The sequence below is a fragment of the Lycorma delicatula genome, chromosome 5 (genome assembly GCF_047948215.1).
Source record: "Lycorma delicatula isolate Av1 chromosome 5, ASM4794821v1, whole genome shotgun sequence".
Classification (NCBI taxonomy): Eukaryota; Metazoa; Arthropoda; class Insecta; order Hemiptera; family Fulgoridae; genus Lycorma; species Lycorma delicatula.
The window spans coordinates 1,977,531-2,000,465 of NC_134459.1; the positions used below are offsets into that span (position 1 = coordinate 1,977,531).

At 35.7% G+C, this 22,935-nt stretch overlaps 1 protein-coding gene across 1 annotated transcript; it reads left to right on the top strand.

Moving 5' to 3' along the window:
* The first annotated feature begins 284 nt into the window (after nt 1-284).
* LOC142324666 (uncharacterized) lies at nt 285-2,983 on the top strand. The gene is made up of 4 exons (XM_075365536.1): nt 285-583; nt 823-1,557; nt 1,647-2,119; nt 2,670-2,983. The coding sequence occupies exons 1-4, from the start codon at nt 285-287 to the stop codon at nt 2,981-2,983; spliced, it is 1,821 nt and encodes a 606-aa protein (XP_075221651.1).
* The last annotated feature ends 19,952 nt before the right edge of the window (nt 2,984-22,935 follow it).

Below are 22,935 nucleotides of genomic sequence, written 5' to 3' on the forward strand. Positions count from 1 at the left end.
AGAAATGCAGTACACATTCCATTTCCATAATTCATCTTCAATCACTATAATGCAGTTTGAAGAGGAGGTCTTACAAGCACTGTGTTCCAAAGTAAAAACAGAATAGAATTGTTTTAAAACATTCTTTTAGATTTTTTACTAGTTGTAAAACCACAAAAGTATAAATATACCCAATCACAGACAAAATATCACTAATGATAGGACCTATGGTCCTACAAGACTTATTTTCAATAATTTTAAGATTTATTGTTCATAATTATGTTATCACATCTGATATCACAAAAATGTACAGACAGATTCTAGTTACTCAAAGGGACAGTAATTTGCAAAGAATACTGTGGCGTGAAAACCCTGAACAGGATTTAAAGCATTATTCCTTAAGAACAGTAACTTATGGTACAACTAGTGCCTCATTTTTAGCTACTCGTTGTTTAGTTCAAATTGCCAATGATAATAACAATCAATTTCCTAATGCCTGCAGAGCCATATTAAATGATTTTTATGTTGATGACCTTATTACAGGAGCTGATAGTGTACATGAAATTAAGCAATTAAAAACTGATGTATGTAACTTATTAAAACAGTATGGCTTTCCCCTTCATAAGTGGTTCTCCAACTGTCAAAATATTGTTTCCTCAACTGATGATACTGTACTATTAAATACACCTATATCATTAAATAAAATTGAAAACATACGTACTTTAGGTATTTTATGGAATAATTACTTAGATAAATTAACTTATGAAGTCAATGAAAAGGAAGTTAAAATATTCACTAAAAGACATATTTTATCAATTATTTCTGGTATCTATGATCCATTAGGTCTCATTGGACCCATTATATTTTTATTCAAAGCCTTTGGCAAGTCAAGTGCAATTGGGATGATACTTTACCTGATAATTTATTATCACAGTGGCGAATTTTATACAATCAATTAAGTTTAGTTAGTTCTATAAATGTTGACAGATGTGTAAAGTTAAGCATTGATAGTAGCATCAAATCCTTCCAACTCCATGGATTTGCAGATGCATCTCTTAAGGGTTTCGGATGTCGTATATATGTTAGAATTACTCACTGTAATGATAAGGTTTCATGTAATTTATTGTGTTCCAAATCTCGAGTTGCTCCTTTAAGGCAAATGACTCTTCCAAGACTTGAACTCTGTGCTTGTTTGCTCTTATCATGTTTACTTAATCAAGTTACATTAGCCTTAAATGAAAGAATAAATGAAATTCATTTATATTCTGATTCCATGATTGCACTCCATTGGATTCATGGTCAATCAACCAAATGGAAAGTGTTTGTAGCCAATCGAGTTTCAGAAATTCAACAGTTGACTTCTAATGCGATGTGGCATCATACTGAATCACCTTCGAATCCTGTCGATATACTCTCTCGGGGATGTCTTCCGGAAAAATTAATTAATTTTGTATTATGGTGGCATGGTCCAAGCTGGCTTTTGCAAGATTCTTCCTGTTGGCCAACTAATCATCACTTTAATTCTACTGAAAAAAATGTTGATCCTCAATGCCTTGTTGAAAAACGTCAAACTGTTCAGTATCTCTTTTGACCTCTAATTTTACTGATTATACTTAGAAATACTCATCGCTGTCTAAACTAATTCGTGTTTTTACTTATTGTTTTAGATTCATTCAAAATATTACACATAAGTCTACTAACGATAGAAAATTTGATGCATTGTCTTCAAATGAATTAGAATTCACTCTTGAATTTTTCATTTATCAATCTCAGATCGCATATTTTAAGTCTGAAATTAATGATCTTCAAAACCAACGTTTCATTTCGAAACAAAGTAAACTCAGTTTGCTAGATCCATTTTTAGACGGTAAAGGTTTACTTCGTGTAGGAGGAAGACTGGAACATTCTAATTTGTCTTTCGATAAAAAACATCAATTAATATTACATTCTCATGCAAACATAACAAGGTTAATCATCCACAGTAAACATTTACTTCTTTTACATGCTGGACTGCAATTAACTCACAGTTCTCTTCGTCAAAGATTTTGGATTGTGAATGCAAAAATAGCTATTGGTTCTGTAGTTAGGAAATGCCTAAAATGTTTTCATTTTAATGCTGATAAGCAATCTCAGCAACTTGGTCAATTACCCTCTTCTAGAATTACTCCTTCGCCTTTTCTAGTTACGCTATTGACTATGGTGGCCCTATTACGATTGGCCATGGCAGGCAGAAATCTAAAATTCTTTCAAAATCCTATATTGCGCTTTTTATTTGCTTAATTAGTAAGGCTATTCATTTAGAACTTGTTTCAGATTTAAAAACTGAATCCTTCATTGCTGCCTTAAGGCGATTTATTGCTCGCAGGAGTATTTGTAATCAAATGTATTCAGATAACGCTACTAACTTTCCTTGTGCTAGGAACACTCTTTATGAGTTGTTTCAAATTTTTTGAATCAAAGGACTTCAATTCAGCTATTCAATCTTTCTCAAATTCTCAAAATTTCAAATGGTTATTTATTCCCTCTTCCTTGCCCCACTTTGGTGGCTTGTGGGAAAGCGGGATCAAGAGTGTTAAATTTCATCTTTGCCGTGTCGTTGGACAAACCATTCTTACTTTCGAGGAATTTTATACAATTTTAACTCAAATCGAAGCATGTCTCAATTCTCACTATTTCTAATGACCCTAAAGATCCTGAACCGCTTACTCCTGGCCATTTCTTAATCGGTTCTCCTCTTACTTCATTTCCTGACCCAGACTTTTCTGAAATTCCAGAAAATCGTTTAGGTAGGTGGCAATTATTGCAGAAATTTATTCAAGTTATTTGGAAAAGATGGTCTAAAGATTATATGCAACAACGCAATAAATGGCGTTTTCCTAACAGAAATCTTTGTGAGGGCAATTTAGTTTTAGTTTGTGATGACAATACTTCTCCATTATTTTGGAAATCTGGAATTGTTACTCATGCTTTCATGGGTTCTGATAATTTAGTTAAGAGTTGTTGACATTCGTACATCAAATGGTGTATTTCATAGACCAATGAATAAATTGTGTCTGCTTCCTTTATCAGATAATTAATTAAAATCTTAATAGTTTTTATTCAATGTTCTTTTATATGTATTCATTATGTTATACTTATTTCTTATGTATATCTTATTACCTGTTATATGATACTACCTGATATTTAGTTATTATTAAATAAATCCATATGATAGATATTTGTATTATTTGTCAAAGGTATATTATGTTTAAAATTGTATCATACTTGTATTGCATTATATTATGAATTTTCTTTGTAGTTTAATTATTTATGTATTCATCAGTAGTTTACATTCAAAATCTACCGATTTTGGCAGGCAGTCATGTTAAGTTTTAATATTATATTTTGTTCAAATTTAAATTACTGTAATGATAGCTTGATTGTTGTAGTTCCATTTCTCGCCGCTAGGGCTCACCAGACCCGTTCACACCTCTATGGTGGACACTCGGTTGTAGACACACGAGGCAGGATGATGTGTATTAGTTCTGTTATATTCAATGTATACAACTATTCGATTTATTATTTGTATTAATTATATTCAATGTATTACAACTACTCATTCATTACATTATGTGTATTATTCATATTCAACGTGTTACTATTCGATGTACTATTAAACTGGAATGCAGGTTGGAACAATCAAGGCTACCAGATCTATCTAATCAAAAATGTTTCTTTTCAATCAATAAAAAACACATAAACTTAATATGGATTCGTTTCTTATTATTCAAACTTCACATATTCACCATACACTTTCTGAATTTTTAAATGGTAATAATAATATGTACTAAGCGGGTCAGAATTTTGTATATTGTGCATTAATACATAAAACTTGGATATATTTCAGTTATTTTAATTCTTCAGTTTTCTTTTTAATTTGGTTATATCATGCATGGTTTTTTGGGTGGAAATTTTTTTAAGAGTTTTAAAAAACTTACTTTATAACTATGATGAACAATATATTTTGATCTAGACAAATTTTCAGGTAATATAATAGGTTGTGTTCAATATTTAGAGAATAAGATCTCTAAAGGTTACAGTGTGGTATCAGAATAGTAATGTTTATCAAAATTTAACAGGACGTAAGCAGAAAAGAATGGTGCACATCTATGAACAATAAAAATCTAAATACAAAGGCCAAAAACTACAGGTTAGAAAATCTCTTAAAGTACACGGTAGACATACTGATGCTGTTTTCTTTGAAATCCAAAAAGAATTATGGATTATTCACAAGATGACATCTTCAATAGAACCAATGATGGCAGGGAACTGAGCCAAGTAATTTCATCTCAATTCATAATTGTGTGTATCCAAAAAGAATTGCCGACTGAAGCAAGTTCAAAAAGCTGAACATTAATGTAATTTATGTACATTGATGAAGTTCATAAATTTCATTTGTGTTTCTGACTGCAGTTTTAGGGTTATCTTGTTTTAAGATTATATATACATTGCTGATTATTTTTTTTGCTGAGGTACGTAAGGGTTTCCCAGTTTATATATCACGACAGAATCACTCGCTGTTAAAACCCAGTTGGCACAAAAACACTCTAAATTAAAATTAAAGAAAGTAAAACTTATAAAATTGAATTATAAAACTGTATTACACTGTACAGAGTAACGAGATAACATATACTGAAATACTTTCTTTCACTGAACTGAATAACGGTGTGAATTATTAAAAATTATGTTATCGTTATTATACATCAATAACAAAGATTCAACAGAATTTTTAATTGTTTATCATCGGTATGCCACGGCACCAGACAAGTGATAGCTTATAGAACATAATTATATGCATAAAACAATTGCACTTACACATGGGAGCTTGAATACAGAGATATTACTCATGCATGCTGAATTCATATTTACATCTGCGGCACGGTTTCATGAGACAGGGTGTAATGAACATAGAAATTTTGCAATATAGCAACCTAAATATGCAAAACATTTAGGGTGTTTTGCAAAATATAGGCAGTTTATAAACAACCTCAAAATTTATGAAAGAGGTGTAAACAGGTTACCAAATAATACCACATACATTTTTTTTCTTCTTTTTTATTTATTGAATAATTTATGCTAGAAAATGGGTTATTTAATATATCGCCTCTTTATTCTTTTACATTCTACCATTCATTATGGAAATAATATTTTATCTAAAAATTACCTTATAGTACAACCCTATTTATCAAAACTTAATGGGAGTAGGGAATTATGGTCGCCACCTCTTGTGTGATATAACAAATATACATATTTATTTATTTACATAGTGACAATAGACTTATAACCTTTTACAGTTACTAGATGAATGAAAGTGAATTTTGTAGTATGTGAAAAATCCCACGTTTGACCAGGATTCGAACCCAGGACTTCTGGATTTGAATACTAAATTGTGGATATCGGTGTTCTTTGGTGGTTGGGCTTTAATTAACCACAAATCTCAGGAACAGTTGACCTGAGACTATTTAAATTCATACATATCATCCGCTGAAGTAATAGCTTACGCCGGTTCTGGAGGCTAAACAGAAAGATGAAAGGCTGAAATGCTAAACTCCACCGTGGAGATTGGCAATATATTTTATGTAGATCTCACTCTACTGTCATGAAGCGGGATATTTCTCAATTTTTTTCTTTTTTATAATTCTGAATAATTTCACCGTCCTGTTTCCTACAAATATTTTTTGGGCTGTATGTTCCTATTTAATACAAGAAAAATTTCAAGTTTACTTGTAAACAAAACATCTTTAAAAATTTTTACTAGTGATATGTTAGTTACCTCTCTAAGTTAGAGATTAAATCTTTGAAAATAAAATCACTCGCGTATTCAATTTAAGATAATCAATTCATACCGTATATTCCAGTTACTTATATTTAAGAGTTTAATTTATTTGAACAATATCGGTCATTTGCTCAGAATTAGTACATCATAATAGATTTTATTTTTTATGCAAATATAAATGTAGAAACAACTGATTTTATATCTAGTAAACAAGGATTTTGGCTTTACAATCACGGATGATAAAAGGTTTATTTTTATTCAAATATGAAAATACCGTTGCAGTGTATAAATTCACACGCTTTTAAAGCTTTAAGTCTTAAGGAAAAAACCAAGGCTGTTATAAACTACATTGTTTTAGTAGCATGATTAATAAGGATATTGAAAACAGGTTATGTGATTACAGATCTAAAATGAGATGCAAGAGTTGGAAGACAGACTTCGTATCCTTGAACATGAATCGATCTGAACAGGTACAACCTTTTTGTAAAAAGACATTAACATCCACAAAGGTTTAAGGCTTAATGAACTTTTATTTCTATAATTTTATTACTATATGAGACTACCAGTATACAAAATTTCCAAAGTGGAGTACAAGATATGGTATGCATTTATAACAGTTTCATTTAGTGTTCTATAATTCTTGCAATTAACTAATAATAGTTTAATTAGTTTATTTATTACTTGATAAGTTATAAATAATAACTTATTATTTATATAATAATAATATAGTTTCATCAAAACTTTGTTACATTTAAAGCTTTATCTGGAAAACTACCCTGCATAGGAATGCTCTTTGAATATAGCAAATATTTGTTACTTGAGCTCATCTTACCTGGCAGATAGCAGAGGTGGTCCTCTGTGAAAGTACATTCATTTTATCGTAACAAAAACGTATTTTCATGGGATGCTGCATCCTCAGTCATCATTGAAATATTTAATTAAATTGCATATTAATATTAAAAATACTAAAATAAACCATGTACACAGTACAAAGTACTTTCATGATAAAATTAAGATAAGATATGTCTTTATCTCAATATTCTGTGCAAGGTGGTTGATATTAATAGAATTAAAAATATAATTAGTCAATTATATGCTCACAAACATATACATCTTATAATGATTAACTACAGAAAGAAAAGAATTTCTTCAAAGAATTATTTTTAAAGTAAACTAAAGATTTTGAAACTAAGTGAATAAAGTATGAAATTTAGAAAACAGTCACAAAATTCATATGACATTCAGCTGTAACATTACAAAAAACAAGAACATTTATTTGAAAGACATTTATTTTAGTGGAAAAAGATGCTTTCACAGAAAAGAACAACTAATGAAAATTTCATACCCTTAATGTAAACAACTTTTAATAGAATAGATTTACTACAGATTGCGATCAGCTTGCATGTTTCTTAAACATGCAATTATTTCAACAAAAGCATATATAAACATCCAGATTTAATATTACACAAAATTTTTAAAAACTTGCTTTATATTTTTTTGTCATACTTTAATCAAATTATTATCGTAAGTAGTATACATATGCCGATTGAGGGACAGGTCAAAGGTCACGCCGGTTCTGGGACAAGGTGACGTCATAAAAAAAAGTGGTGGGGTAAAAATTGTGGTGGGGGTAAAAATAATTGTGGTGGGTTAAAAAAAAATTATGGGGGGGGGAAATGGCGGGAAAAAACCACGTACAGTACACGTGCTTGCTTGCTGACATCATTGTTTTTGTTTGCGAAGTTATCCCTCTCTCAATGACAAGGCTAACGGTTTTATGTAAAAGCCCGCCAAATCCTACCGGTTTTTATTGCTTCTTACTGTTCTCTCTCTACTACTACTACTACTAGTGTATACTGTGTGTTGTGTTATTCTTCTTCTGTTTAATTTTCCTCGTCGCCATTTTTTTTAATTTTTATTCCTTAAGGTAAGTTAAACGTTATTTTAATAACTTAATATGAAATAATATATTTTGTCTTTATATATATATAAGCTATGCATTTTAAACGATATTGTGTTTGTTTAATTCTGGCAATAATTATATATGTAGTTGTACAATATATATATATATATATATATATATATATATATATATATATATATATATAATTGTTTGATTTAAAACAATATGTATCCGCAAAAGTAATAGTTACATACATTTGTAGAATTAATACGTTGATACAGTTATTGTTAAAGCGGTTTAATTTATTACTAAACAAAATTAATAACGATTAATATCGATAGAGTGGTAAATGGATTCGTTTAAATATAAATATATATTATAGCCGTAATACTTTAATACTTATGAATTGTACAGTAATATTAAATAAAACTGTTTTTTATTCTGTATTTTCTGTTAATTGTTGATTTTTAAAATAAACAATACTATTTTATTTGATCGTTTAGGGTACAAAGTTCTACCAGAAATGATATTATTATTATTATTCTCTTGAGCAAGCCCAGTAAAAAGCATCCTGGCCAGCCCATAGGCAAGGCTCAGGAGCTATAACTATTGTTCTGACATGCATTGTATATGGTAACATGAACTATTGAAAACTATGGGTAAAATGTATGAATGAAAGACAAAAAAAAAACCAGACATAAAAATTTATGAACTGACAGATGTTAACGGCCATTGTCCCCCGTCTGCAGCTCCATCTGATGACGATCAGTTGGCCCTTCAAGAACAGGCGTTATCTTATCGCTCGAGCTTGTGTTGTACCGACGGACCAAGCGGCATGTATCCAGCAACACAGCCTTCTGCATTGGTCGGAACAGATTTGCTGGTGCTCCAACGGATCTTAATGAACCATGCAGAGAACGTGGAATCTCTCCCATCGCGCCCAAAACCACCGGGACCACCGTTACGATCTCCTGGTCCCAAATCTCCCTGACTTGTTCTGCAAGATCCCTATACTTCACTAGTTTTTCCGTGTACTTCTTCACTATGTTGGTGGACAATGGGATTGTGACATCAATCAGGAAGGTGATCTTTTCATGCTTCTTGGTCAGAACGATGTCTGGCCTATTATGCTCCACTGTCCTGTCCGTCAGAACAGTACGATCGTAGTACAGTTTATACTGACCGTCCTCTAATACAGGCTGAGGAGCATACTTAAAATACGGGACTGAAACGGCAAGGAGACCCAGGTCCAAAGCGAGTCTCTGATGAAGTATCTTCGCCACGTTGTTATGTCGGACTGTATATTCCCTTGGAGCTAAAAACTGACACCCGCTAACGACATGTTCGATGGACTCGTTGCTCGATCCACAAAGACGGCACAGGTCAATGGTTACAGCAGGATCCTTGACGACATGCTTTCTGTAGCTGAGTGTGCTGACGACCCTATCCTGTATAGCAAATACAAGGCTCTCCGTCTCAGCAAACAACTCGGCATACTCCAGCCAGGCCACAGACGCACCTCGATCAACCGCTTCATCCATAAGCGCCGCATAGTACCTTCCATGCAACTCCCTCGAACGCCACCTATCCATCACACTGATCTGGGAGAAGGTATCCTCAAGGGGCTGAAATTTCTCATCACTGAGGCGCAGTGGGGTTAGATTACTGTCACTTTTTACTATAACCCCGTGGAGCATGCTGGATTGGCTCTTCTCTAGGAAGTATTTCTGGAGATTCAGCAGTTGTTTTGCATGAACCTCCCGCAAATCCACAACGCCTCTTCCTCCTCTATTCCTGGACAGGTGAAACCGCTCGACGGAGCTGAGTGGGTGATGGGAGCGGTGTCGCGTGAACGATACACGAATCATTCTATTAAGCCCTTCAAGGTCTGTCCGCGTCCAATTTATCACGCCAAAGCTATAGGAAATCAACGGAACGGCAAATATGTTAATGGCCTTTACCTTATTAGAACCACTCAACTGGGAACTCATGACGGCTTTTACTCTACTCTTGAAGCCAGATGCAAGGGCCTCTTTCGCTCGACTATGGCTAATTCCAATATCCTGCAGGAAACCAAGGTATATGTCTCACCACGCTGTATTGCATTCATGAGTGCAGGAGCGTCCATCTGCGGCACTTCACACGTCTCAATTTGCGACCATTTTCCTCTCTTCATAGCATTGACCCTACACTTGTCAAGACCAAAACTCATGCATATGTCGACACTGAACCTTTCGACTAATTTGACAAGTTGCCGGATCCCTTTTTCAGTGTCAGAAATAAGCTTAATATCATCCATATACATGAGGTGGCTAAAACTGTACTGCCCAAGAGCAAAACCCTTCTTGGACTTCTGTAAGATGGAAGACAGAGGGTTCAACGCTAAGCAAAACCATAGAGCGCTCAAGGAGTCGCCCTGAAAAATGCCTCGGTTGATCTGTGTTACTCCGATCTTAACGGGGTTCTTATCTGGAATAGTCAACAAAAGATTTGTGCACCACTTACCCATAACGACACTTAGGCACTCAACGACAACGGAATCGACTTTGTAGAGACGTAAGACCTCTATCAACCAGGAGTGCGGAACCGAGTCAAAGGCCTTTCTGTAGTCTATATAACCAGTATATAGGCTGCCTCGACTCTTCTTTGCCGTTACAGAGATAACGCTATCAATCACTAGCTGCTCTTTGCAGTCCCTGCTACCCTGACGACACCCTTTTTGCTCCTCAGCTAAGATCTGATGCCTCTCAAGATGCTTATTGATTTTGGCAGTGAGAACAGAAGTAAAAAGCTTATATATTGTGGGGAGACAGATAATAGGTACTTGGACGGATCTGCCTTCCCAGTAGAAGATTTCGGGATCAGATAGGTCATCCCTGGGTGAAAAAGGTCGGCATTAGACTTGCATCTCGCAAGATGGCCGAATAAAATTCTGCAAGACGCCTGTGAACAGAAGAAAAGCGCTTGTACCAAAAGTTATGCACTCCATCAATCCCAGGCGCCTTCCAATTATGGGTTTTCCTAACCGCCTCCTGTACATCTTCTAGAGTGATTAAATTATCTAACATTGTCTGGACTCTATCAACTCGTTCTCGTCCCTCACGAATCCACCTTGCCCCACTGTTATGCTGTGAGGAACACGACCAAAGCGGGCCCCAATAACCCAAGACCTCCTCACTAGTAGGAGACGCGTTCGCCTGAGGTTGTTGCGAGGTAAAACCTGCAACCGCTTATACAGCTCCTTTTGATTGGTACGGAACAAGTGAGCTTGTTCCCGGCGCATGTTACTCTGCCGATACCGCCGCAGCCGACATGACAATACCATCAATCGTTGCTTTAACAAATCCAGGACTTCATGGCCGGTGGTGTTTTCCGGGTTCTCATATGTTCGGATTATCGACTCCGCCGCCGATCGGATCCTTCCACTGGGGTTAGCAGATGTTAAGAAACTAGACAAACGACCAATCTCTTTTCTCAGCTTATCGACTTTCCTACACAGTCTCTCCTCCCAAGGTGGACGCTGGGACTCTTACGCATTGCAGGAGCGACGATTCGCTGGCCATTCGCTTTGACTGCCGTAATCGCACCGATGTACACTAACTCATGGAGCTCAGTTATGGAGGGTACTAATCTTATTACCCTCAAGAACCTCATTACTTTTTAAGAATTTTCTTTTCAAGAATTTTCTTTAAGAATCTCATTAATAAGGCTCACTATGTTCCTCGTTCCGCAATTAACCCACAGCCTTGGTATACGCTGTCTGGCCGACGGATCCATACCACCATACAGCATCTCGTTCTCAGCAAATTGATCGGAGAGGGGATTGTCGGCTCTTATCGTTTCTTCTACAGTACTTTCATCTGAAGATGGGCTGGACAACAACCCTAACTCCCTAGAAACATCAGCTCGGATTAACGCCACCACATTCGCAGGAACCCTATTAGACTTAAAAAGGGATCTGCGCTGATCCAGGATGTTTTGGACAGACTTACATCGTAGCTCAGGGAACTTCTCAACCATCGCTTGGTGCAGCGGAACACTATACGGTTTCATGTCCGATTCCATTTTTGTTATAGTTAGGTATGTATGGTAAAGGAAGGCATTATGTTCATCTGTCCATTTAAACCGCTTCCTACCCCGGGGTTCTACAGCACTGGGTGACTGAACTTCAGCCACAACAGAAGCCACAGAAGACGTTCCAGGCCTTGTGGTACCATTAGGTGAGGCGCCGCCACTCGCTCCAGCACTCCTCACCCCAGACTGAACATCACGACGGCTCCGAAGGGTGTCAGCCCGCAACACCCTACCGCCCCGGCATTTATTCACATCGTTGTACTCCATTAATTTTCAAAACAAATGGGTAACATGATAAGCTCCTGCGGGCAAGGCTCCGACACCTCTAGAAACGGCCGTCCCTAACATGGTTAACAGACGCCGACCAAACGCCGCCCAATCTGGAACAGACGCGTTGGATTTAAAGTACCTGTTATGGTCCGCGGGTGGGCCTTTGAAGAACACCACCTACCCTGTATATCTACAAGGCCTTCCTCTATCCGCCACCTTGAGGACGCGCCCAGCAGGAGGGCAGGATCCCCCCTGGGTTATTATTATTATTATTTAAGATAAGTGAAACGAAATTTAAAACTTAATATAAAATAATATTTTATGTGTTAATATTATATATAGATAAAATAATTATTCTTTTTTATAAATAATGTACTTATACATCTTAAAATAATATCGGCGTTTGATTAATTCCAGCATAAAGTAATAACGGCATATGTAATTGTAAAATTACCAAAAATATATTAAATGTTAATAAATATGTTTAATTCTAGTAAATAAATAACTAACCCGCCGGGTTGGTCTAGTGGTGAACGCGTCTTCGAAAATCATCTGATTTAGAAGTCGAGAGTTCCAGCGTTCAAGTCCTAGTAAAGCCAGTTGTTTTTACAAAGATTTGAATATTAGATCGTCGTGGATACCGGTGTTCTTTGGTGGTTGGGTTTCAATTAACCACACATCTCAGAAATGGTCGAGCTGAGAATGTACAAACTACACACTTCATTTACCTCATACATACATATCGTCCACAAATAACTTAATATAAAATAATATTTTTTATCTTTTTGTTAATATTATATATATATATATATAAAATAATTATTCATTTTAAAATAATAATTTTTTATTTTTATTTGCTTTGTTTGTGCAACAGAACAGTTACACAAAACCTTTGTATGTTGCCCAATATCACATAAAGTCACAAAAGAACAGCCACAAGTCAACAATACACATATAAATTAAAAACACAACATTCAAAACACAATAATAATAACTATTATACAGTCAAATACAAAAAAATAATAATTAGAACTTTAAAAACGGTAGCTATGGAGTGATAATAAAAACACATAGATGAAAACATACAAAAACAAAATATTACTAATTCATTCCAAATAAAACAAGTTATAAGCAATAATCCTTGAAAAAAACAACAACAATTCTAAAATCATGAATGTTAGCATTACACCAAGGACAATAATCCATCGCCAAGTAACCCTCTCAAATTTTTAATGAAGGTTGTCTCATCTTCCCAAAAGCTTAGCTTATCCTGGAACTCCACTGCAACACTGGTACACCGCTCAATCGGAGACACGGTGGAACCAACCGGCGTCACAAATTGCCTAAAATACCTCACTGAACTGGCCTGGTTCCGCAAGACAACATGGTAACGCGTCGGAAGTTTATTGTGCAGAGCTTTATAAAAGAAAACCAAGTCAAAGTACGTTCTTCTATCAGATAACCTGGAAAGGCCTAATCGCCTCAAAATATCCTCTCTACTAGCGCCAACAAAACAATCTCCAAACTTAAAACGCATCCAGTTCAAGAACCTATTCTAAACACCCTCAACCAGACTAGAGGCAAAAACTCGTGTACTATTCCACACCACGGTTGAGTACTCCAAGCGACTACTCACCAAAGATTTGTACAGCAGGTTACAAGTGGAAATATTGTTAAACCGTCCACAAATCCAAGACCAAGGACCTTGGTCTTGGCAAGACCAAGGTCCCGGCGTGCTTTATTGACAATCCGAGCAACATATTCGTGAAAATACAACTTCGTTTCAAATAAAATCCCGAGGTCCTCAACCAATGTCTCAGCGACAATAGCGTGCGTACCAATCCTATTGCTGAAAACAGAGCTCGACGTCTTACGAGACAAAGTCAAATGTTTGGTCTTTCGAAAATTCAAGGGCATGCAATTGCAGTCAGCCCACTCAACAACCTTGTTAATATTCAATTGTAGCAACAGGTGATCCATACTATTCCTGATCGGACAATACATTTTGACGTCATCCGCAAACATCTGAAAATTGCACGTCAAAAGATCTTCGATATCATTTGTAAAAATAATAAAAAGAAAGGGACCCAAAACAGAGCCTTGGGGCACTCCAGACTTAGCCAAGAAGGATTCCTCAGACATCTGTCCACCAAAACGCACCGATTAACGCCTGTCACGAAGATAAGAGGACAGCCAATCATTAAAACGATCGCTGAAGCCGAAGCCCTTGGTCTTTGATAACAACAAATGATGGGGCATCTTGTCAAAAGCTTTGGTAAAATCAAAATATATCACATCTACTTGACCCCTATGCTCAATTGCTTTAACTGAATCCTGCAAAAAGGCGGCCAAATTAGAAGCTGGTGAACGACCTTTAATAAATCCATGCTGAAATGACGATAACATCGGAAAAACATGGTCATAAATATGTCCAAATAGAATCCTCTCGAAGACTTTGGAAAAGGTACCGATGATAGAAATAGGCCTGAAATTATCCAGGGAAGGACACCAGGCTTAGGTATAGGAGTAACAACTGCGTGTTTCCATAGGGAAGGAAAAGAAGAAGACGACAAGCTCCAATTAAACAGGAAAGCCAGGATAGGAGAAACAATCTCTATTAAACCTTTGATAACAAACGCAGGAATCCGATCTAAGCCGACCGCCGATCTAGCGTTAAGAATGTTTATAGCACTGGATACGTCAGAAGATGAAACCATCGGAATGTCAAGAATCTGATGGTTGTTGATACAGGCGCCACCAGACGTAGTCTGCGTAGGAAAGTCCTGGTATACTGATTGAAAATATTCACCAAAAAGCTGACAACTCAACCGAGGATCAGAAATAGTCCGTCCATCGACAATAGGGGCTGGAGTCCTCACATAGTTAGACTTCTGTCGAGAAATATATTTCCAATTCCTCGGTTAGAACAAAGGTCAGATTCACACTTCCGAGCCCAAACCACTCTGGCATCCGCTATCGCATACTTAACATTTCTACGCAGCCGAGAAAATAAGAAATAATCATCCGACAGACCAGAAGATTTAAACCTGCGATGAGCAGCCTTCTTCCTCTTAAGACCAACAATGTTCCTATTGAACCAAGGTGGAAATTTGGTTGACTTAGGACGAAATGCAGGAACATGTTTATCAATCGCTGCAGTAAATTATCTTCTGTAAACCCAGAACAGATTCCTCCAAATCGACGGTCAAGAGAATATTACACCAATCAGCAAACTTCACATCGTCATACAACACACGATAGTCACCACAATCATAGCGAAAAAACGGGCCCGTTTCCGCCACATCAACGGTTGCGACTTCAAGGAACCCAATTTCAAACGGAGGATGGAACTTATCAGGGCAAACAAGAGCCTCAGCATCTCTAGTGAAAATCCTGCAGTTAGTAAAAATTAAATCCAAACCATTATTGCAGAAGGAAGGATCCGTTGTTTCGTGTGTAAAAACGTCCAAGTTCATCATGTCAACAAAATCAAAAACCGATCGTGCCTTACATTTAGCATAAAACCCAATATTTGCAGGAAGACGTCTAGTAGACCAGCACACTCCAGATACATTCAAATTGCCTACAATACAAATATCAAAACTTAAAATATCTACGTGCCTATACAGAAAATAAAAATATTGGTTGAGGAGACTTGAAGCTAAAATCGGAGCAACATACGTAACACAAACCAACAAATTCTTCATGCCTGGTCGAATTAGCGTGACTTTAATGCTCATAATTCTCTTTGGGGATCGGATCGAGTAGATCCCCGCGGAAGAGAACTGGAAAGGATCCTGATGAATTCAGAACTTATTATTTTAAACGATGGATCAGGAACCTTTTTCAATGCCAGAGATGAATCGACGTCCTGTATAGATCTTGCACTTATAAGCGGATCGATAGCACCGAGGTACAGCTTCCATGTTTTAGACGATTTGCATGGAAGCGATCATTTCCCGTACAAATTGTAACTGATGTTACAAGAAAAACATATCCCATCTCTGAAAGATGGTTGTTTGAAAAGGCAGATTGGACGAGCTTCACAGCTAGAACAATACTCCCTGAAACAACTGGAGTTATCAGGTACGATGTCGACGCTATAACAAATACGATACTTGAGTCGGCATCGAGATACATTCCCAAAACATCTGGGAAACTTACGAAACAACCCGTTCCATGGTGGAACGAAGTGAAACTATCAAAAGAAAGAAAAGAGCGTATAACGCCTTCAAGAAACGTCCTACCATACAAAATCTTATTGCCTTTAAAAAATACAGGGCGTATGCAAAACGTCTCATGATTGACTCGAAGAAACGATCCTGGCAGCAATACGTGTCATCTATCGACAGAACCACTACTGCGTCAGATGTTTGGAGGAAAGTGAAGGCGATTTGTGGGCGTAAAACTTTTGCGCCCATAACTAGCCTTCAAGATGAAGATGGAATTAAGGACACTCCAAACGAAATCGCAGAGCTATTGTCCAATTACTTCGAGAAGGCCAGCAAAACGGCCAACTACGAGGAAGGTTTTCGAACCAAAAAAGAAGAACTTGAAGATCTACTAAATTTTAGAACCGAGTATAATTACTCATATAATGTACCATTTAAAATGGAAGAATTCGTGAAAGCGTTGGAAAAAGCAGGTAACACAGCTGCTGGTCCGGATGAAATCCATTATAATATGATCAGGCAGCTGAATACCACTGCAAAACGCAGATTATTAGAACTTTATAATCAAATATGGCGGGATGGAATGTACCCGCAGCAGTGGAAAAAAACTCATGTTGTTCCAGTACCAAAGAAAAATAAAAATTTAACAGATCCCAATAGCTACCGTCCTATTTCCTTGACGTGTGCTATGGGAAAAATACTCGAAAAAATGATCAATAATCGACTCGTCTGGGTTTTAGAAAAAGAAAACCTGATATCACCGTATCAAGCAGGTTTTCGACAGTACCATTCCACCACCGATCAAATGATCAACTTAGAGAACATTATATATAACAGCTTTATTACAAGGAAACATTGTGTCGGAGTCTTCTTTGATCTTTCGATATGAAGAAGGCTTTCGATATGACCTAGCGTTATGGTATAATGCTCCAGATATATGACTGGGGCATTCGTGGCAATCTGCCAGTACTGCTCAGCAACTATATGAATGACCGTACCTTCCAAGTACGCGTCAACAATGAATATTCATCTGAAAGAATCTTGGAAAATGGCATACTGCAGGGTTCGCCGTTGAGCGGTACCTTGTTTATGATCGCCATTAACAAATTGATATTAGCCATTCCAGTAGAAATCAGCAAAAATTATTAAAATTTTTAAATAATTTTAATGTAAAAATTTTATGTTGATGATTTGGCAATTGTGTATGCCAGCAACAAGACTGCTATGATGAAATACAAACTGCAACGGGCGATTGACGCCTTAAATGAAGTTGCGAGGAATAATGGATTCCAATTTTCAGCAGAAAAAACGTGCTTTGTACACTTCTACAGGAAGAGAATTCCTCATCAAAGTCCTACGTTGAGAATTGGCAATGATCCAATACAATACAAAGAGAATGTGAGATTTTTAGGACCAGTATTGGATAAATCCCTTACGTGGGGATTACACATACAGGACTTGAGTGATAGATGCAAAAAAGCCCTAAACATTATAAAATGTTTATCGAACATTAACTGGGGCTCAGATAAAGAGATATTATTGAGATTGTATAAAGCATTGGTTCAATCTAAACTAGAATATGGATGTATCGTATATTCATCCGGTAGAAAGTCGCATTTAAGAAAGTTAGACGTAGTTCATAATAGCGGAATAAGATATGCAACAGGCGCTTTCCGCACAAGTCCGGCGAATAGCCTAATGTCCGAAGCCGGATAATGCCACTACATTATAGAAGAGAGATCCTTTTGTTAAGATATGCAGCAAATGTATGGGCTCTCCCTGCTCATATAAATAATAAATTGTTTACGAATTATCCTATGGCTGCATTATACGAACGTCGTGCTACCTATTCCAGACCAGCCGGAATTAGGTACCACGAATTAAGAAGTAAATACGAAATTGCCATTCTAGGTACATTAGCAATTTCTACTAGAGAAATACCGCCATGGCTCTTGCCAGCGGTAAATACAAGGTTGGATATCTCTCAAGGAGAAATAAAAAAGAAACCAGCAGTGATCATCCAACAGGAATTTTTGGCAACCGTCAGTAGTTACGAAGAACACATTAGAATTTATACTGACGCCTCTAAAACCGAACATGGTGTTGGATGCTCCATATATGTAAATGGAGAAGCCCACTTTTGGAAACTGCCAGATGTGGCCAGTGTCTACACGGCAGAACTTAATGCAATTCAGCAAGCTCTTCGCTACACTGAACACTATTGCGAAGAGAGAGTGCTAATATGTTCCGATTCTTTAAGTGCACTTGTCGCAATTCGGAACAAGAACATTAAGGATGTCCTAATTGCAAACATCCTGTCGATTTTATACCTTCTAAATCAACGAGGACAGCGATGCGTATTTGTATGGACTCCAGGGCATGCTGGTATTACAGTTAATGAAAACGCAGACGAAGCTGCCAGAAAGGCAACAGTCTGCAATGTTTTGGATGCATTTCCTGTAAGAGTGGCAGATGTTAAAAACCGTCTAACAAACATAGTAAAAAACAAGTGGAATGATGAATGGAGGAGTTTAAATACAAAATTAAACTCAGTAAAAACTTCTCCATATAAATGGAAAAGCGACTTTAAGTTGACTCGCCGTGAACAAGTGAACAAATAGCGGTGACCAACTTAGAATCGGCACACGCGATTAACAAATTCATATTTGTTAACCGGCGAAGTGAGACCAATGTGCGGTGTTTGTAATAAAACACTGACAATCAAGCATCTAATAGAAGAGTGTACCATATATGAGGTCTTAGAAATAATATTACTGCTGATCTGGATAATGGAAATGAAGAAAATACAGTTGCATTTTTACACGCCAGTGGCTTCTTAGAAGTCTGTAAAAGTGGAAAATTTTAAAGCTGTGTTAAAAAATCTCTAAGAGGTAGTTTCATTTAAATGTGGAAGTCTCGAAGCGTGGCACGTGTAGAAACGGGAGGTGGCCCTCTTGCCTAGGCCATTTTGGCTCACCTGCATTCAAGAGTAGTGAGTCGGGGTGTGTCTGATGATGGCATGGGGGACCCTCAAGGGTGGATTGAGGGCGCGAGGCTATGGGTGTGCGCGGAGCATGCCTGTAGCCTGTTTTTAAGAAGGAGTCAACAGCCATGGCACCCTGGCGCGACTGATATACTGCTCAATGGCGGTTCTGGTCGCCCCGAGGGTGCTTAAACAAACTATAAACGAGACTCGTACAAGAAAGAAAGAAAGAAATGGTATTGATAAGTTGAATTTTTAATTTCATGGTCTTTTGAGAACCTTATCTCAAATTTTAATATCGGGGCCCTTTACACCCCGTAAGTGTTTGTGATTGTCCTTGTCTTTTATGTCTTAATGTTTTTGTGTGTGTAGTTTTGTGCTTTTAAATAAAATGTAAGGGCCCTTTACAACCTTACATATGACGATCCTGATGGTGATACTAATTTCTTTTAAAGAATGTGACGAGGGCTAATGACCTTAGCAGTTGAAAAAAAAAATCAAGAAAAAAAAAATAATAATGATATCATTTCTGATAGAACTTTGTACCCTAAACGATCAAATAAAATAGTATTGTTTGTTTTAAAAATCAACAATTAACAGAAAATACAGAATAAAAAACAGTCTTATTTAATATTATTGTACAATTCATAAGTAATCAAGTATTACGGCTATAATACATATTTATATTTAAACGAATCCATTTACCACTCTATCGATATTAATCGTTATTAATTTTGTTTAGTAATAAATTAAACCGCTTTAACAATAACTGTATCAATGTATTAATTCTACAAATGTATATAACTATTACTTTTGCGGATACATATTGTTTTAAATCAAACAATTATATATGTATATATATATATATATATATATATATTGTACAACTACATATATAATTATTGCCAGAATTAAACAAACACAATATCGTTTAAAATGCATAGCTACTCTAACATATTAATATTTAATACGTTTTTTGAAAATTTTAGAATTACGTATAAAATTATTATTTATTGCTGGAATTAAACAGACAAATTTTATTTAAGAACCATAATTATTATTATTGCTGGAATTTTATTATTTTAAAATGTGTTAGTACTAAAATATAGCATTAATATATATACATAAAGACAAAATATATTATTTCATATTAAGTTATTAAAATAACGTTTAACTTACCTTAAGTAATAAAAAAAAAATGGCGACAAGGAACATTAAACAGAAGAAGAAGAATAACACAACACACAGTATACATTAGTAGTAGTAGTAGAGAGAGAGAACAGTAAGAAGCAATAAAAACCGGTAGGAGATGGCGGGCTTTTACATAAAACCGTTAGCCTTGTCATTGAGAGAGAGATAACTTCGCAAACAAAAACAATGATGTCAGCAAGCAAGAACGTGTACGGTTCGTGGTTTTTTCCCGCCAGTTTTCCCCCCCACCACAAATTTTTTTTAACCCACCACAATTTTTTTTTACAGTTTAGTCTGCTGCAATCTGGTGTGAAAAGTTCCAGGACCTTATGTATGGCCATCCTTCAGGAGGAAATCAGATTATATTGGGGGGAAGGTTCTACAATGTACTTTATTTACTAAAACTATTTGATTTTACTAACCTCTTAAGTGTTTCATCTTTGGACAATGGAGTTGTACTGTAATTACACAAAAAAAAACATAATGGTTAATAAAAGAATTGGGTAAGTTCATGTCAAATCAGCCAATGAAAAATTAATTTTGGAACATGGTAGCATGGATTTTGTTAATTTTTTGTATATTTGTATCTTACCATATTTAATAAAAATTAAAATTTTTGTTTAATTTCAATCATCCATTTTTATGATATAAATTTTTTCATAATTAATGAAAAAATTGTGGTCCATTTACAGTAGTGGACCACAACCAATAGTTTGAAACTATTTGTAAGTTCACAGATGACTTTGTTGGTGAGTTTTCAGCTAAGCTAAACAAGAAATAAAAAGTAGTAAGTAACAAGTAAATAAAAAGTAGTAAACAAGTAAGAAAAAGCATGATCTCATCACTAAACAGCACATTTTTGTTTAGCAATGAAATCATGCTTCATGGCAAATTGCAATTTTATTCTCTTGAAAATTGCAATGAAGAAGCTGTGGTAACATGTGATTCTGCTAAAAACAATCCAATTGTTGTATAAGACAAAGCCCAGTCATTCCACTGCAAAAACTCATTGGCAACTGTTCATCCATTTGTAGTGTATTACATTTGTAGTGTATTTTGTAGTTATTAATAATGAACTAAAACATACGAGTTTTGTTTTTATCTCAGAATGTACGAAACATAGACACAGTACTTGTTTATGCCTTCCAAAGAAAACTTCTTGCTCTTTTGAGAACCGAATTGCTCCCAAACTTGAAAAAGATATTTTACTTTTCAGATGGTTCAGCAGCACGGTATAATAATCAGAAGAACTTTGGAAATTTGTACAACCACTGTAACAATTTCCAAGGCATTGTAGCAGAATGACATGTTTAACCCACTGCACATGGCAAAGGAGTTTGTTTAGGTGCTGGAGGCACAGTTAAGAGATTTGCAGGAAAGTCCAGCCTTCAAAACCCTACCTTAAATCAGATCATGCACTCTGACAGCTGTTTGAGTGGGGACATCCCTACAATAGCTTTTTGTATACTACAAATGAAGACTATCTGGAAATAGAGAGCTTTTTACAAATGCGATTTGATGAAGCAGTTGCTGTTACTGGAACTCACCAGTTTCATGCATTTATCCCAATGTCAACTGAAGATTTAACAACCAAAGCATATTCAACTTCTGAAGAAAGTGCTGTGCATCATATTAAAATCTCTCCCACATTCAAGTTGTACATTTTGACAATATGATAGGTTTTGTGGCATGTGCCTATGACAATGCGTGGTGGATGGGATGTATTCTCTCAACAGATGCTGTTGAACGTGAAGTTAAAATTTCATTCTTACATACAGCTGGACGATCAACGTCCTTCTCTTATCCTCAGAAACCAGATGTTCTCACTGTGCCAGGAAACTTCATTCTTTGCAAACTGGATCCAATTACAGCTACAGGGAGAACATACTAACAACACAGGAGATGACAAAAGCATCCAGAATGTTAGTTAAGAAGAAAAACATTCTTTACCATTAGGGTTGAAAATATTTCAACATTTTAGAAAATTCATTGCTATTACCAAAAAAAAAAAAAAATTAAATTTTGTGACACCACCTTGAAATTTGGATTGAGTAGCTAATGTATAATTTTTTAAGAAAATTAAAAAATTCCGTTTCATTGAAAATTTTGAGAAGCAGTAAGTAAATTTTGAAAACATCCGCAATGGTATCATGACACTTTCCTCATTACTGTAGCTATCACGGTTCTCTAGTAAAGTTAGATTTCAATATATGGTGATCTACAAATTTTGAGAATTTTTGACATTTAGTAAAGTCAATAAGTCAATAAGTCAAAAAGGGGTGGTGGTCCAAATCTGAAAAAAAATATTTTAAAACATCTTTGACTTGAACTAACCCGATTAGAAGATGGAAGAAATTTTCCAATTTATTTTACTTATAAAATAAAAGTTCATTTTTGGTGGCTGTTTTCCTAGCATATTAGTATCTAAATAAATAATTACAATAAAAAGCTAAAATAGGAATAAATATACTTTATTATATATATTTATTAAATAACTAAATACATTATGAATAACAAATAAAAATAAATAATACATAATAAATAACAA